Raw genomic sequence first — 18,316 nt, 5'->3', positions numbered from 1 at the left:
GCCTTCTTGTCTCTTTTGCCAAGGTGGCATTTCAGGGGGTGGTGGTTCAATTTCATTTGGCCGTCCTCCCCTGTCAGGCACCCTTCCCATCAGCACCTGTGTGAAGAAACATTTTCTTTCAGTTTCTAATATTTTAAAAGTTAAAATTTACCTAAATGATTCTAGTGATATTGGAGTTACTGTTCTAATAGAGAAACAGAAGCCAAATATTTAAGGACATGAAAGTAGCAAATATGGCAGTATGAATTAATATTGAAAATATAAATGTGATGTATGAAAACTTCTTCACAATGTGGTATCATTTTTAGACAATCTGGGGAAACATTTCTGAAATTTAAGGGCTTGTTAATTTTCTCATTTAGCAGATTCTACAACAAATGCAGTACCCATCACACTAAGAAATTTTAGCAAAATATTTTCAATATACATTAACTACATACCCAACATTAATTAAATTCATCTCCATTTACACAACAAAAACTCTGGACTTTCCATTGCCACTGATTTGGTAATAGACTATCCAATAAAAGATTATATTTCTAAGCACATTTTATTTCAACGAAGTATGAAATATAAATAACATGTGGATGTAATGAAGTCAGAGATGATTATAATAACTATAATCCAAGGTATCCTCACTTCAAGGAGATACAAGGATTCTCAATGAACTATCCCTTTCTTATGAGATACTTAAGCTCACTAACTTTCAATGATGATACTAATTCTTACATTATTATAAAGAAAATAAAGACTTGATATACTTCCTTAACCATGTTTTACAATACTTTGAAGGATAAGCCAGGGAAGAGTTTGGTTTAAGTCCCCAACCTTCTGTAGAAAGGACCTACTTTATATGCCCATGAACAGAGAAAGACAGACAACAGGCCCCCCACCCACCACAGCCAAGGGGAAGCCAATAGCTTCCTGCTAGTTTCTTTCAGGAAAGAAGGTAAAACAGTAACTGCCTCAACCAAAATGACCTATGAATCAGGTTCTAATTCCACTGATCATCTAATCAAAACTACGTTTTAGTAATTTATGTCATAAATGAAAGACAAAAAGTACAACATCCTCACTGTGGGGCAAGGTTCAAAGTATATAAAAATTCGTTTAAAGTCAGCAATAATGTCCTAATTACCAAATCCAAAAAATAGCTTTCCTTGGTTGTTATTCTCATTGGTCTCTCCACCAAACATGCCATGTTGGTGGGTATATGGGAGACATTGTTCCAAGAACTGATCATAACATTGTCCTCAAGTAATCAGATTATAAATTATAAACTCAGAAAAGAGATGGGAAATTTCACCTAAAGAAGTGGGGCTCTTGATCCAGCAAAACTAGATTATAATCTGATGCAAGACATTAAGTAACATATTTCATGGCAGAACACTTTCGGGAAACACAAGGAGGTTGATCTAAAATGAAAGTAGGGAAGCATGAACAATGATGCCTAATTGAGCAATAATAAGACTAATCAACTTTATATACAATCATCCCTCTGATCAAGTATTAGGATATAAAATCAAGGATATCTTTCTTACTATACTGAGTGAGAAACAAATTTTTTTTAATTACTCAACTCCCTTCTGATTTTTTGTTCTTTTGTAGTCAAGTTTGTCAGAGGGCTCTACATGTTAGCTGAGCTGACAAACATTCTAGATTATTTTATTGTTGTTGTTGCTGTTACGATAAAAAATTCACTCTTTGAGCTTGTTAAAATCTACTGTCAGAGAAATGAATCTACGTATACTCTGAATCAGGAAACGGAACCTCCAAGAGATTCAGCAGTTCGCCCAAGGTGATTCCTCTAAGCAAATGATGGGAGCTAGGATGGGAACCCAGTTTTGTATGACTCCAAAGCATGTACTCGTCCCTTAAAACTGAGAATATAAGGAAACTGTCAGGACCTGAAATGATTTCTATAGATTTTCACTGTCTTCACTGACAAAGAATTACATTCTTGGAAAGACAAATAATTCTAAAGCTTAGAAAACAACTCTTAATGCTTCTAATTCAGATAAAACTTTGGTTTAATTTATGAATACAGAAATTCAAATAAACATGCACACACAAAACATAACTAAGCCAAGATGGACTGAAGTCCCTCCACCACTCTCTTCAAGGAGTTCACCAAGACAAAAGAAAAATGGACTAAAATCTGCAAAAACCCCAAACGGGGATATTATAAATTCATTCTCCACTGTACTGAACAAAAAAACCAACCTTATTAATGGCACATGCCGTCTTCTCCCGGCTGGAGCCACTACTTGTCCTAATGATCTTGGATAGGTCTTCACGAGCAGCAAGAAGATGTGCCAATGTAATCGTTGTCTTGGGTGACAAAGCATAACGCTTAGGCTGATAAATTCTTGCTATGTCATCTGTTTTCACCTAAATGACAAAAGTTGGGGGGGGAAAGGAACCAAAGAACATTTCAATGAAAGAGCAATAGCAATCATAAATATCTGATAACTTGTATATAGAATAAAAAAAGCAGATCAACAGATGCTAAAAGAATGCACAACTACCAGTAAGAACTCATTTAAAAAGTAACACAAAAAAGGTTCCATTCATAACAAAAGACAAACCTAAAAAAGGCTTTACCAAAAACACATATACATGACCTTTAAGAAAAAAACATTAATGAATCTTATAAACACAAAAGGAAAACTTGAATAAATGGAGAGAAATACCAAGTTTCTGGATGAGGACATTGAGTACTGCAGTTTTCCCCAACATTAACTATTAGATTTACTGCAATCCTATTGGAATGGTTTTTGAGAGGATGGGGTTGGGCGTGGGGGTGGGGGGAGGGTGGGGGGTGGCGGGAAAGAAATCTAAAGTTAATCCAGAAACTAAATATGTAAGAATGACTGAAAGAATTTTGAAAAAGAATTCTACCAGATTATTAGCAAGCAATATAAAATTACCATCGTCTTAACAGCTAACGCTCATTCAGTAGTTATTTAATGTGTCAGAATACTGTTCACTTAATAGTCATTTCTTTAATCCTCAAAACATCCTTTTAGAGTGGTTGTTTTTATTACCCCCTTTTGCAGGTGGAAAAAAAGGAGGCTTAGAAAGCTTAAACAGCTTCCCCCAAATCAGAAAGAATCCCAGCTTTGCCCACTTACTAATAAAGATGTGCCTGATTGCCAAGCACAGGTATCCAGATAACAGTATACTATCCTACCTCAGTCTAATGACATGGATCTTGGAGAGAACAAAAAAACAGACTGATAAAACAGGGGGTTGAGATTCAGAACCTCATAAATGTATGAATGCAACAAATGATAGAGGGGACATCAAAGGTCAGTGAGAAAAGGGATGGATTATTTTTTAAATGGTGCTGGAACAAACTGTTGGCTATTTGCAAAAATAATAAGGTGTAGCATATTGGAATTCCAAATATAAAAAGAGTTCATTGTTTAAGGTTTTATTTTAAACTGAAAAACTTAACTATATTATAAAGATTAAAATTTTTACACATTAAAAGACATAAAACAAAATCAAAAGACAACTGGGGGAAATATTTTTAACAAATAAAGCAACCAGCTAACTTCCTTAATATATAAAAAGCTCAATCAAAAGGAAAACAGGAAGACCTTACGGGGAAAAAATGACAAGACACAAATAGAAATTTCAAAAAAGAGGAAATTCAAATGACTAATAAGCTTATGAAAAAAAGTTACACTTTACCAATAATAAAAATATACAAATTAAAACAATTTAGTCTTTTTTAACCATCAAGTTCACAATAAAATTGATAGTAATCTAAATATTAAAGAGGCTAAATTGAAGAAAAAATTTCATTTACTTTTGATAGGAGTTTAAATTCATACTAATTTTCAAAAAAACTATTTGGCCATGTGAGTCAAGAGCATTAAGAGTCATAACCTTTGACACAGTAAATTTCCATTTAGGAATCATCATAAAAATATACTTTGAAATTCATAAATAACAATTATACATACTAATATTTCTGGTGTTATATAGAAAAATGTATAAGAGTTAAGTAAATTATGGTATCACTATATGATAAAATATAGCACAGCCATAAAAAGGATACTGAAATGAAGTACAGTTATGTAAGACAACTTGGATGAACCTTGAAAGCATATGCTAAGAAGCCAGACACAAAAAGCCACATGTTGTATGATTCCATTTATATGAAGTGTCCAGAACAGACAAATCCAAAGAGACAGAAATTTCATAGTAGTGGCTGCCAGGGAAGGGAGGGGATATTGGGGATGATTGCTAATAGATGCATTTTCCTTTATGGGGTGATGGAAATGTTCTGAAATTAGATAGTGGTAACGGTTACAGAATACAGTGAATATACTAAAAACAACTAAGTTGTGCACTTTAAGATGGTAATTATGTCTCCAAAAGCAATAAATCAAAAATCTATTTTAAAAAGGGTATTCTAGGACCGGCCGAGTGGCTCAGATGGTTAAGAGCTCACTCAAGAGTGTGAGCTCTGAGCAACAGCGGTTCGATGCCCGGCCCAAGCTGAGCTGCCAACAGGTGGCAGGATGGCTCAGCTTAAAAAAAAAAAAAAAAAGGTATTCTAATAGAGTTTTCTTTATTGTTTTAAATATTTTATTGGGGAATTTGGGAAGAGAAACAGCCAAGTTGTTGTCCTTTAATCTTAGTTATGGAGGGCGCAGCTAGCTCAGCTCCAAGTCCAGTCACCATCTGGCCACCTGCCGGCAGCTTGCGGCAGCTCAGCTCAAGGTGCTGTGTTCAATCTTAGTTGCGGTTGGGTGTAGCCCACCATCCCATGCAGGAGTCGAACCGGCAACCCTGTTGTTAGGAGCACGTGCTCTCACCAGCTAAGCCATTCTGCCACCTGTTGGCAGCTCACTGGCCCATGTGGGAATTGAACCGGCAACCCCGTTGCTCAGAGCTTGTGCTCTTAACCAAATGAGCCACTCGGCCAGCCCCTCAAATAGAGCATTTAGAGATATGAGACTGATCATAATAAATTCAGTGAAAAAAGCAAACTATAAAATTATACTCACAGTCTTATCTCAATACTATCAAAATAATAGAAAAAAAGAAACTAGATAAACCATACTAACAAAGGTATATGATCTTTTTGAAAGGTAACTCTGGAGTATGCATCAAAAGCATTAAAATCATGCCTATTCTCTGATCAAGAAATTCCACCTGAAACACAACGGACCCTGAATAGCCAAGCAATCTTGAGAAAGAACAATAAAGCTGGTGGTGGCATAAACCTCCCCAGTCTCAAGCTACATTACAAAGCAATAGTAATCAAAACGGTACGGTATTGGCATTATAAGAGACACACCGGTCAATGGAACAGAATGGAGACCCTGGAAATAAACCCACGCATGTACGGTCAATTAATTTATGACAAAGAAGTAAAACATATACGATGGGGAAAGGACAGTCTCTTCAATAAATAGTGTTGGGCAAACTGGACAGCAACAAGAAAAAGAATGAAACTGGACACCTCTTTTACAACATACACAAAAATAATTCAAAATGGATTAAAGACTTGAATATAACACCTGAAATTTTAAAAGTCCTAGAAGAAAACATAAGCTGTAAGGTCCTTGGCATCAATCTTGGCAATGATGTTTTTGGATTTCACACAACAAAAGCGAAAATAAACAAGTGGGACTACATCAAACTAAAAAGCTTCTGCACAGCAAAGGAAACCATCAAAAAAATGAAAAGTCAATGTACTGAATGGAAGAAAATACTTACACATCATATATCTGATAAGGCATTAATATTTAAAATATGAGTTCATATAACTTAGCAGCAAAAATAAAAATCTGATTAAAAAATGGGCAGAGGATCTGAATAGACATGTTTCCAAAGAGAATATAAAGATGGTCAATAGCCACATGAAAAGATGCTCAACATCATTAATAATCAGGGAAATGCAAATCAAAACCACAATGAGCTACAACTTCAGAACTGTCAGGATGGGTAAATCATCAATAAATCAACAATTAACAAGTGTTGGCAAGGCTGTGGAGAAAAGGGAACCCTTGTGCATGACTGGAGGTTACTGTAAATTGGTGCAGCCACTATAGAAAACAGTATGGAGGTTCCTCAAAAAACTAAAACTATAACTATCATATGAGCCAACAATCCCACTTCTGGGTATTTATCCAAAGAAAACAAAAACACTAACTCAAAAAGATATACGTTCATTTGCAGCATTATTTACAAGAGCCAAGACATGGTAATAACCTAAGTGTGTCTATCGATGGATAAATGGATAAAGAAAATGTCACACACACACACACACACACACACACACACACACACACACTGGAATATTATTCAGCCATAAAAAAGAATGAAATCTTGTCGTCTACAACAACATACATATACCTTGAAGGCATTGTGCTAAGTGAAATACATCAGGCCGAGAAAGACAAATACCATATGATCTCACTTTTATGTGGAATCTAAAAAAAGACACCCCTCCCCACACCAAGCAAACAAAACCAAGATACAGAGATCAAATTTGTGGTTGCCAGAAGTGGGCGATGGAGGGTGTGTAAAATGGGTGAAGGGAGTCAAAGGTACAAACTTACAGTTATAAAATAAATAAGTCATGGGAATGTAGTGTGCAGTATGGTGACTACGGTTAATCATACTGTATGTATCTTTGAAAGTTGCTAAGAAAGTCAATCTTATAAGTCATCACAAAAAAAATTCTATAACTGATGGATGTTAATTAGACTTCTGATCATTTTGCAATATATACAAATATCAAATAATTATGTTGTGCACCACCTAAAACTAATATAATGTGTATCAATTATACCTCAATTAAAAAAAAATTTAGAAATATGTCATGGACATGTACCACAATTTAGCTACCGAGGATTTCATTAAAGGGTCAAACAAGGAATTAAAGGAAATCTCAATGTCAATCAAGAGTATATCGATAGGATAAAATTTTCAGTAAAGTTTTAAAATGCTGCAAAATATTTGATGAGTCATTCAACAATATGAGACACATGAAATAAGGGGATAATGATAAATATATATTAAATTTACATGAACTTTAACAAGAAAACTCAGGATATAAATGCATATACTCATATAATCAACTGAAAAGGATTAAATGAAAGGCCTAAACTGACCCATAGCCTAAGAAAAAAACATGTAAAATATTTTTCCAAACTAGGGAGAAAAAAACAAAAACACAACCTCCTTATCCTAAAACATGATGAAAAAGGACCAAGATGAAAAGATAAATTAAGATAGTTCCTAAAGGCATATTTTCTCAAAGTCCCCAAGCTTAAGACTAGTAAAGAGTCAACATGCCCATAAATCTATGCCACGCTGAATGTTCAAACATGTCAAAACTCATTTATTAGGGATTTCTCAGTAAACTTAAGGCCAACACTGAAAACATCCTTTAAGTTACTACGTTAAGACATTTTTAATACACTACCTTTCACAGTTGTCCTATTTCTAAATTCCTTTTTTTCACTAAAATTCTATCAGGTTAAACTGAAGACCCAACATGTATAAAACCTCTATTGAGTCTCCAGAGGTCAGTAAAACTAACCTCACATACAACTGAGCTCTACTGAATTTCTTGAGATCAGCAAGCATGTCATCTACTTCTCTGGTAACTCACAGCTCTTACAGCATCTGGGCTTCTTGCATACAAGTTACTCTAATAACATGGACACACACACACATCTCTGGAGTTTATCCCAGTGTACATGCAGAAGAAAAATAGGCTTTAACCATTGAGAATCTGATTAGGTATTACAGATACAGAAATCTTCTAAAAATGTTCTACACCTAATCATATAGAATACTGAAATGCTCAACCAGACCAGGTACATCATAGTGCTTGACACATGAGATGCTGCATAAATATTTATTGAAAGAAAATACATAAATGATAGTCTTCAACTCTGTCTTACAGCTATTCCATTCATGTGCTTAAAAAAAAAAAAAAAGTTCCCTAAAATAATAATAGTTTCACCAGCAACCCTGTTCTAATAACTCTTCAATGTTCTGCATGCCTGCCAGGTGTTTGGAAGGAGACTCTCTGTACAACACACGAGGGAGTATTTCTCGGTAAATGAATCAGAATGACCACGCTAATTTATAAAAAGGCATACACACACTACAACAAAGAGAATGGAAAAGAAGGAGATAGATAAGAAGGGAACCAACATCTCGGAAAATGAAATCTGGAGCCCAAAGCAGGGGCTAACTCAGTCTATTTGTAGAACAATCTATTCCTCCAATTCCTGGTGCCATGCTGCCACTCCTCCTCCCCCGACCAAAGAAAGAAAAGTGTATAGAAACTGAATAAATGAGAAATGTAAACAGAAATAGTCTCAGAGACACAGAGGAAAAACTGAGGGTTGCTAGTTGGGAGGGGGTGGGGATGAGGGAGAAGGGGAAGGGACGAGACAATACAAACTGGTAACTACAATATGGCCTCAGGGATAGAAAAGACAGTCTGGGGCATATAATCAATAATGTTGTAAATATTTTTTAGGGGCCCAGATGGACTCATGTCTTGTTAGGGAGACCACTTCATAGACGGTGTAGAGGCCTGACCACCACACTGTACACCTGAAGCTGATGTTGAATAATACTGTATGTCAACTATAATTATATATTCATATAGTCATGGGATGTGGAGTAGAGTGTGGGAATGGAGCCAATGGAATTGTAATAGATAAGTATTGATATCAGGGGTGGGAGGGAAGTGGATGGGGGGAGGGGGGTTGTTACTTTGTGAGGGGTGAAAAGGATAACTAGTGCATTGTTTTGTACACCTGAAACTAATAATAAAAAATAAATTAAAAAATAATTATCATTTCAGGAAAAAAAAAAGTATATAGAAAAAATGAGGTTTCCCTTCTTGAAAAAATGAGCTTCAGAGAGAAGAGTTCTACAAGTAGGCATTAGGAATTCCCATAGCCCAATAGCCAGCTCCAAAGCCTCATATCAACAATCTCAATCAATGACTGTAATTCCCCAGTTTTCGAGTCTTGCTTTTCATTACAAACAATCAGTAACCATTGTGCATTTAAAGAAAGCCACCACAAGAGAAAACCAAGAAAAACAAACAAATAATTACCCTGGAGGAAATAAAAATAATTGAAGACCAAAAAAAAGGTGTGGTTTTTTTGTTTTTTGTTTTTTAATTTTCATCCTCATTCAAGAAGATAGCATATCCCTAAAACAAGAAAAAATATATGAAAAAGAAAAACTCAAGAATAAAAAAGAATTTCTGAAAATTAAAAAGATGGCATAAACAAAAATTCAATTTCCAAGAAAGTGTATCAAAAAGGGAAAGAGGATATGAGAGAATAAATAAAGCAACTTAAGTGGATATATCCATGAAGTCCAATATCTGAATAATATAGTTTCAGAGAGAGAAAACAGAAAACAAAGGAGAAGAAATTAATAAAGAAAAACATAAAAGCTAAGAATATACAGGTCCACCTAGTATTAAAGGTCCACCTAGTATTTAGGACAATGAGTGAAAAAAGACCCTGACCGAAATCTGTGAAATTTCAGAACGCCAAGGATAGAGAAGAGAGTCCAAAATCTTCCAGAGAAAAATACAAGGTCATCCAAAGGCACTGAGAATGGCATCAGGTTTCACAACAGCAGCACTAAATGCTAGAAAACAATAAAGCAATACCTTCCATATCCTTAGAGGAAAGTATTTGCAACCTAGAATTCTATATTTACCCAATCAATCAAATGTGACAGCAAAATATACATATTTTCAGAATGCAAGGATTCAGAAAAATCACTCCTATGTACCCTTTGTTAGGAAGTTATTTGTAGATTTACTGCAGCAGAATGAGGGAATAAACAATGAAAGAGAAGGCCATGGGATCCAGGAAATAGTGGTGTAGCCAAGGACAGCCATGCAAACAGCCCAGATTGCAACAGGAGGAGACAAGCTTTTTAGGAGGGAAAGTACGCAGAAAATGGAGGCCTTATTAGCCAACATGATTTTTTAAAGTATATTTAAAAAGAAAAAACAGCAGCAGCAGCATATGATAAACACAGTGTAAAAAAAAAAATCCTATTAGAAGGAAGATGAGACATTCGGTAAATTAAATAATGGCCCTCCAAAGATGTCCACATCCTAATCCCTGGAACCTGTGAATATGTTACCTTGCAGATGCAGATGTGATAAAGTTAAGGATATTAAGACGGGATAATTACCCTGGATTATCTGGGTGGGCCAAGTACAGTCACAAGGATCCTTATAAGAGACAGGAGTGTCAGACAGAAGAAGTGACACTGAAAGCAGAGAAAGGAAGATGGGAGGATCCTACACGACTGGTTTTGAAGATGGAGAATGAGGTCAAGAGCCAAGGCACAGAGGTGGCTTCTGGAAGCTAGGAAATGCAAGGAAACAAACTCTCCCCTGAAGCATCTGGAAGGAATGAAACCCTGCCAATACCTTCATTTTAGGGCTTATCTCTAGAACTGTAAGAGAATAAATGTGTATTATATAAGCCACTAAGTTTGTGGTAATTTGTTACAGCAGCCATAGGAAACCAATACAAGACACCACATGGAGCAAGAGACCACATCAGAGCCAAGAAGCAACCAAAGCACCCCAGCAGACAGAGCCCAAACATGTGAGACAAGCATCTCGGATGTTCCAGCCCAGCCCAGGCACTAGCTGAATGAAGTGCGCATGTGACCCCAGTTAATACGACATGGGACAGAAGAGCTGCTCAGTTAATCCAAAGAATGTAATAAAATAATAGTGGAGAGTAACATGCACGTGATTTACCCTTCCACCTGCAACAACTCTAAAACTGGACAGCCCATGTTAACCAGCGACTTTTCAGAAACTGGACATCAAGGAGCACAGGACAGTGATCCCTGAAATGGGGGAAGCAAATGATTTCCTACAATTGTCCCAGGTTACTGTCAGGAGATTTTCCAGACTAAAATGCTGGTGAGACAGGGGATCCCAGACAAAGTCTGGATACAGGTTAAAGGCATAAAATGGGAGGGATGGCAGACAGCAATCCAGAAAGCCATCCAAAGAGATTCATATTTGGAGATGCAGGGACATTTCCAACCCCCTCTTCAACTGGGCCACACTCCACAGCCTTAAGATACTTTTAAGAAGACTTGTTCAGGCATCAGTACTACCTGTACCCTCACTGTCTCAAATTCCTTCTTTTATGCATATCCTTGCATAAATCTCACCGTGTATGAATTTAAAATAAATGTGAAAGATCTGGATAGGAATTAAGCTATTTGAAAACAGGGATCTATATAAGACCAGGATCATTATGTAAGACCAGCAGTTGGCCTGGGCATGTGATCAAGTGCAGATGTGACAGTTATGTAACAGATGAGGGCGCCTGAGGAGCTGTCACAGGGCGCCACCTACAGGACGCAGATGGGAGAGCAGCCTCACCTTCGCTCGGTCAGACCAGCCGAAGGACTGCACCGTGACATCCAGCCGCTTCATCAACATGCGGCGGCGGCACTCATACTCACAGCAAAGAGCAGCATTGATTCTTTCCAGCTGTTCCTAAAGAATTCGGAAACAAATTTATCATAAACTTTACATGCTTTCATTATGCACAGGAAAGAAATTTGAAAATTGCGGTCAATACTTCCAATTGACTCAAAAGATGTGTACTTGATGACCATTTTCTGATCCATGAGACTTTTCAAATTATTTAAATAATAAAGAGTATTTGACAGAACATTCATGATATTCAGAAGATATTAAACATAAACTCTACAACTGTCATCTTCAATCTAATATGTTAATGTACATAAAACATCTACTTGCTAAGTAGTCTGGACCAGTAAGGAAAGAATACCAATAACTTCCCATCTTGCTGGCTTTGAACTACTAACTATTCCAAATCACAACTAATGCTAACATACTGGGCACCATAAATACTCTTGGGCAGGTATTTTTAAAATTTATTTAATTAGAGAAATGTTTGGATCTATTACTCTGGAATATCAATCCATTTTAATTCTCCAGAATAAATGCAAGCTACACATTGTAAATTCCAGATGTCCATTTATCAAATTAAGTCATATTCACTCCCTGAATTACATAAAAAATAAAAGGGGGATTTACCGCCTGTTCCAGATTTAAATCAATTTTCAGCAGTGGTTTTCCCACATGATTTTTCTGGACTTTTGAGAGAATATCTTTCACCTGAAAGTAAATATAAAAGATTATGAAAATGTATACTCCTAATTTAAAATAATCTTATTCTTGCTTAAAATGTTATTTTGAATGCTAGAGAATAAAATGTTAAATATACTAGGAAAGAATATCACTACTATGCAGAATATATTTTTTAAAGAAATATTAGTTACATTAATTCAAGCTATAGCACACTGTTTCCAGAATAAGAAATATGAGTCATGTACACAGATAACTAAAGTAGCTACTGAAAAGTTGTACTATGAGACTGTGTTTTTATGTGAAATAATTTTGGAGTTTCTTAAGACGGCACTCTCTTACATCTTGGTAAATTCTCAAAGGGGATAGTAATAAAACCTTTGATAAGCACACTGATTTTTCTCAATTAAGTACTATGTACACATTTCAATTGTAAGTATTCTGGTTTCACTGTTCAGCAAGACAAGAGAACAAACCCTTTCAATTAATCACCACATACACATTTCATTCCTTTTGCAAAGCCACTGATTTGAATTTCTTGAAACATTTTTATTTTGGTGAACAAGATATTAGGCATTCTCTTTTGCTTTAGCAGAATCGGGGGTCATTCCAACAATCATTTATCCTGAAGAAGATGACTAAAAAAATGGCTAAGTTGGACTCACCTTCCTAACTGTAAAACCCTTTCTTGGCCTTTCGAGCTCCCTTTGCTCAGCCCGCTCCAAACTCTTTGGAGTGTACTTTCTTTTCTAATAATGGCCCTTGAGCCATTCTTTACTGCTCAGGCCCACTTCTGCTTCTTTGAAATGTATTTTTACTTCTAATAAAGTCCTTTTCTGCAACTTTAAAAAAATAATAAAACCCTTTCTTAGCTACAGAAACTACAGTAAAACGTTGGATTGCGAGTAAAGTGGTTTGCGAGTGTTCCACAAGACGAGCAAACATTTTTAATACATTTTAACTTGGTAAACGAGCAATGTACTGCAATATGAGTAGTTTGTTTCTGGAATGAATGATGCTCAGAAGCCAAGGTATTACTGTATTTCAAAGCAATGAAATATTTGCAGTTTCTTAGTTATGCGGTAACTAGAGAAAACAATCAGGAGCAGTTCAGATTTTGAGGGGTATGAAGTTTATTCAATGTTGGGGGCACTTTTTAAATAGAATTAAAAATTATGAACACAAAATTAGCCTGAAGACTGGTGGTGGTGATGGGGAATGACTGTAAATGGGCACAAGGTTTCTTCTGTGGGTGATGGAAATGTTCTGAAATTAGATTTTAATGATAACTGCAAATACATTAAAATTTACTGGATTGCACACTTAATATGGGTGAAATTTATGTTATCTTGAGAAAGCTGTTTTTAAAAATTAGCTTAGAAAAAGAACTTGTGCTAATGAGGGGTCCCAAAGCTTAGGCTTTATAAGCTTCATAGCAAATCTACCTCTACAGTAATAATACAATTACTGATACAATTCTTATATATTGTAAAAAATTAACTTATTTTCTTAAAAATATACCTTTTGTGTAGATCCCCCAACTTGTAAATACTTCCAATTTGATTATTTAATATATTACTAAAAGTTTTAGTTGTAACTCCTCACTCAAGAGAGATTTTGAATGTATACTTGCAGTTTCTTACGTGTAATCACATTCCCAGGATTTCAGAAGCAGGGGGATAGGAGAATTACTTGTGATAGTGAGGGAGTGAAGAATATATAGACTCTGGAGGTTGACTGCCTGGGTGCAAACCTCAGGTCTACCACCTCTACTTAGAAACTTAATTGTCTAATTTATTAAATCTTTCAGTACCTTGGTTTCCTCATATAGCTGTTATAGATAATAGTACCTATCTTATTATAAGTGATCTAACAAGTCAGTGAGTTGTTACATAGGTATAAACAATTAGAACAGCAAATGCTATATAATTGCTATTAATATTACTATAATTTAGATTTATCTTTAAACAACTTCAAGTTAGAAAATAGTAATAATTTTCCTCCTAATGGCGACAAAATCTGTCTGTACACATCATACATAAAAGAAAGAAAATATGGAAAGTTTTACTTGTGATAAGAATTGAATACAGAAGTCTTTGAGGCTAATATTTAGCCACACTGACCGCAATAACAACTACCTTATAAGTAGCCTGCCAGCATTTGAACACAGGTATGATAGCCTGCTTGAAGGAGGGAAAAGAGAGGTTTGGAGATTTATTAACACTAACTGAAACTCATAAAAGGAAAAAAAGCAATAACTGATTATGTTACCGACCCCCCCCCCCTCGCTTCTGAATCTTAAACAACAGAAGTCTCCTACCCTTGCATCAGATAACAACTTGAAAGCCTGTGACTTCCTAATATCCCCCAGGCCAGTAAGCTAAATGCCAAACCCATTCTGGGCCCACACAATTGAGGCCACCTGAGTGATGGCTGAATGGCCACAGGCTTCATGAGAGCTAACAGATTTATTAGTTAAATTTTTTTTTTCCTCATTCAGGGACTTTGGGGATACAGAGGCTATCCCAACAAGATTGCCAGTCACAACCAAAGAGCCAACATGGTCTTCCAGGCGGAGCTCGAGACCCATTCCTCTCATCTGAGATCAGCTAGGGTGAGAGATCTGTGAACTCCCCAATAGGCAGGGACAGCTCTACGCCCCTGCCCAGCAGGAAGCAGATAAAGAAGAGACCTCCCGTCTCTCAACTTCCCATAGAGATTTCATGGGGATCACCTCTCTCAAGGGGAAAACCAGGCAGGCATTGGGTCTCTGCATTCCTGCATGTCCCACAGAATGCGGACCACCAAGGGGACATCCCCTCTACACCCAAAACTCCCCTTTGTATTGTAATTATCTACCACTGCTGGAAAACAAATGGGCACAAAATACCCATCTAGATCAGACCAGTCACTCATACCTGCGCAGTACCTCTTGTCAATCACAGGTGCCAATCAATCAAGTGGTCCCACACCCATAGGGGAACAGCCCATTCTAGAGAAAGGGGATAAAATCTCCAAGTCCTGGGAAGACCGCCCTGCTCTCTTTCTGACCGCTTCTTCCCTTTAAACCCCTTCCTCCCTTTTTTGAGCCTTTTGAGCCTCGCCTTTGCGCATGGCCCGCTCCAAACTCTTTGGAATGTAATTTCTCTTCTAATAACGGGCCCTTGAGACATTCTCTACTGCTCGGGCCTACTTCTACTTCTTTGAAATGTACTATCTCTTCTAATAAACTACTTTTTCACTACTTTGCTCCGGTATCTCGTTCAGTTCTTTGCTTGAGTTGCCAAGGACCTGGACTTTGCGCCACGAAGAGCCCACTCTCCGACAACAATTAGAAGAGCCCAGAAATCTGTCTCAATTTGAAATGGTCCCAGGCATTTTAGCCAAACACATATCATTCTTAATTCAGAAGGAAAAGGGAAAAAAACTCTGAAGAGTAACTTGTTAACTCTAGAATAACGTTTTTGGGCTAGGATTCACAGATAATCTTTGGTTTGCAAGTTCTACCGGATCCCCCAAAAGTTTTTAATACTGTGTTTTCACCTTAATGATACTAAATTTCTCTCATTAAGACAAATGTCTTTTTCAGTTCATAAATTATCAATGCAAAAAGTACTTTATTCAAGGAGTTAGTTTAAAGCAGTGTCTAAAAATGGAGTTTTAGTACCTATTCTTGAGGATGAGAATTTTTTTTCCTTGAAAATAAATTCTGTATTATTCCCTAGAGGGTTTCTACAAAACCTAGGAATTAGGCCAGAATTTGGTCTGCGAGGGTAGCATTCTAACATATGCTTGACTACGAAAAAGAGAAGTTTAATAATTGAAAACAACTTTTCAAAAAGTTTTAAGTACATAGTTTGTGGCTGCTTTTACTCCATTAGGATACTCACTCACAAATTCATTCACTATACAGCAAACATTTACTAAACACTTATCCACCAGAAACCGTGCTTGTTCACTGCCAAAGACAACCACATTGGAATTCCACAACAAAAATCCATTAAAAAAATGTAGTATGTCTTTGACTTCATAGTATAACTCTACTTGTTTCATTATAATGTATTTCAACCTTTTTTAGGAAAGAGATCCTTAAATTTGCAAAGTGGTTTCTATCACAGCAACTCCCACAAAGCCTAAGGACACTCGCTCACTAAGATCGGATTCCTGAGTATAAGCTCTAAGCAAATTAGGTCACAGGCATATTAACTCCAAATCCAAAATTTAGTTTCCATAAAATCAACTTCTCTTAATGGAATGTATATCTTATACTTATAGGAAATATTTTCATTTTTATTACATTTACATGTTAGCATTTCGTTGAATTTTGGAAAAGAAAAATAAAACAAATACATACCTTTGACTCCACTTGTTTTAGCATAAGTGGAATGTCAGAAGTTGTTGACTTGGGAATACCAAGGGTGTCACAGATAGCTTGAACTTCCTGATAAATTTCACTATTTTTATCTAATAGAGAATTTTTACGTTTCTTGTTCTGTACTATCTGTAAAGCTTGAAGCTCTGTGCTTAAAAATACTGTAAGAAAAGGGAAAAACAAATAATGTTAAATGCATACAAACTCCTTAAAAATCCCACTTCTAGGTATATGTCCAAAGGAATTGAAATTAAGATCTCAAAGAGATCTGCACTACCACATTCACTGCAGTATTGTTCACAATAACCAAGATAAAGAAACCTAAGTGTTCTTCCACAGATGACTGGGTAAAGAAAATATGGCATATACATACAATGGAATGTTATTCAACCTTAAAAAAGGAGGAAATCCAGCCATTTGCAACAACATGGATGAACCAGGAGGACACAGAACAAAGTGAAATAAGCCAGACACAGAAGTACAAATACTGTATATCACTTTTATGAGAAATCCAAAACAGTCAAACACATAAAGCAGAAAGTAAAACGGTGGCTGGCAGGGGAAGAGAAACAGGGAATTATTAGTCAATATAAATTTTTTTAAGAACTGGTGATCTGTTTTCAGAGGGACCTTGGCATAGTCCTTATAAGCCAAGTTGGATACTTAATGGTCAGTTATACAAGATGAGTAAGTCCTAGAGATCTATTACTTTACAGCATAGTACCTATAGTTAACAACACTATATCGTATACTTAGAAATTTGCTAAGAGGGTAGACCTCATGTTGTATTCTTACTCACAAAAAGAAATAAAGAGGGCAGGAGGAAACTTAACAACAACAAAAAGAGACAGTGCCCAGCTGCAAAGAGTTTAAAAGTCCAGTAGAAGAGACACACCAGTAAATCAATAACTTAAGAATGTGTAAGAATATGTGAAGCTCTGATAAAATATTCCCTCTCTCATACGCAAAGTGCTCAAGTCAGGGCAGAATGTATAACTCCAATTGATCTATAAGCAGATAGAGTAATCTGAATAATTGTCTGCTTTCAGGACAGACCACACCAGGCTGTTCACAAGTCCCTCTACTGTCCCATTTCATTTAATCCTTTCAACAGTCATATTTAAGAAAATTACTGAAAAAATCTCAAATGGTTATTTATAATCTTGTTTTAAATTAACTTTCACTACAGTAGTTAAAATATAGGGGTTTTCCTTGTTTTTATTTGTGTAAAGTTACACACACACACACACACACTCCATAATTTAATACAATAGTTTCAACTTCAGCTGAACAGAAAAAATATCTGAGAAACTGTTCAAAAGTACAGGTGCCAGGATCCTACCCTGAGAGTTTCTGAACCAGTAGATCTGAAGTAGGAGTAGGCATCTACATGGTTTGTTTTCTACCCAAGGTGATTCTCACGGGCAGAGAGGACTGAAAACCACTGATATAAAGACTTTTTCATGCAATCTACATGTTACACAGTCTAAAGTGCTCACAAAAAGTTAAGACCAATATGTGTCAAACTTTGCTTATGCCAAGGTCACTCTGATTTCAAAGCCTCTTTAAAACAAATCACCAGTTCTTCAAAAATTTATATTTTGGACAGAACCTTGGCTGAAGTCTACCTTTGTTCTATGGACACAAGCTCCATGTAATAGTACAAACAAGAACTCAGTCTAGTATTTAAAATGCTAATCCATGCAGCTGGTAAACAATACCAGGAAAAAGTCTTCTTCCCACCACAGATCCTCATATTTCCCTTCCTGAGG

At 36.2% G+C, this 18,316-nt stretch overlaps 1 protein-coding gene across 1 annotated transcript in view; it reads right to left on the bottom strand.

The window, feature by feature from the left end:
• Window positions 1-18,316, bottom strand: part of FAM98B (family with sequence similarity 98 member B) — a 31,328-nt gene that overhangs the window by 1,613 nt on the left and 11,399 nt on the right. Inside the window, exons 4-8 of the mRNA XM_019663524.1 lie at window positions 16,527-16,705; window positions 12,122-12,202; window positions 11,438-11,554; window positions 2,224-2,391; window positions 1-96 (exon numbers count right to left, since the gene is read on the bottom strand). The exon at window positions 1-96 is cut by the window's left edge and continues 1,613 nt beyond it. Coding sequence (XP_019519069.1) covers window positions 1-96; window positions 2,224-2,391; window positions 11,438-11,554; window positions 12,122-12,202; window positions 16,527-16,705 — 641 coding nt within the window. The remainder of the gene's footprint in view (window positions 97-2,223; window positions 2,392-11,437; window positions 11,555-12,121; window positions 12,203-16,526; window positions 16,706-18,316) is intronic.

The sequence above is a fragment of the Hipposideros armiger genome, unplaced genomic scaffold (assembly GCF_001890085.2).
Source record: "Hipposideros armiger isolate ML-2016 unplaced genomic scaffold, ASM189008v1 scaffold_393, whole genome shotgun sequence".
Taxonomy (NCBI): Eukaryota; Metazoa; Chordata; class Mammalia; order Chiroptera; family Hipposideridae; genus Hipposideros; species Hipposideros armiger.
The sequence above is the reverse complement of the archived record's forward strand: the minus strand, read 5'-3'. Positions and strand labels throughout refer to the sequence as shown.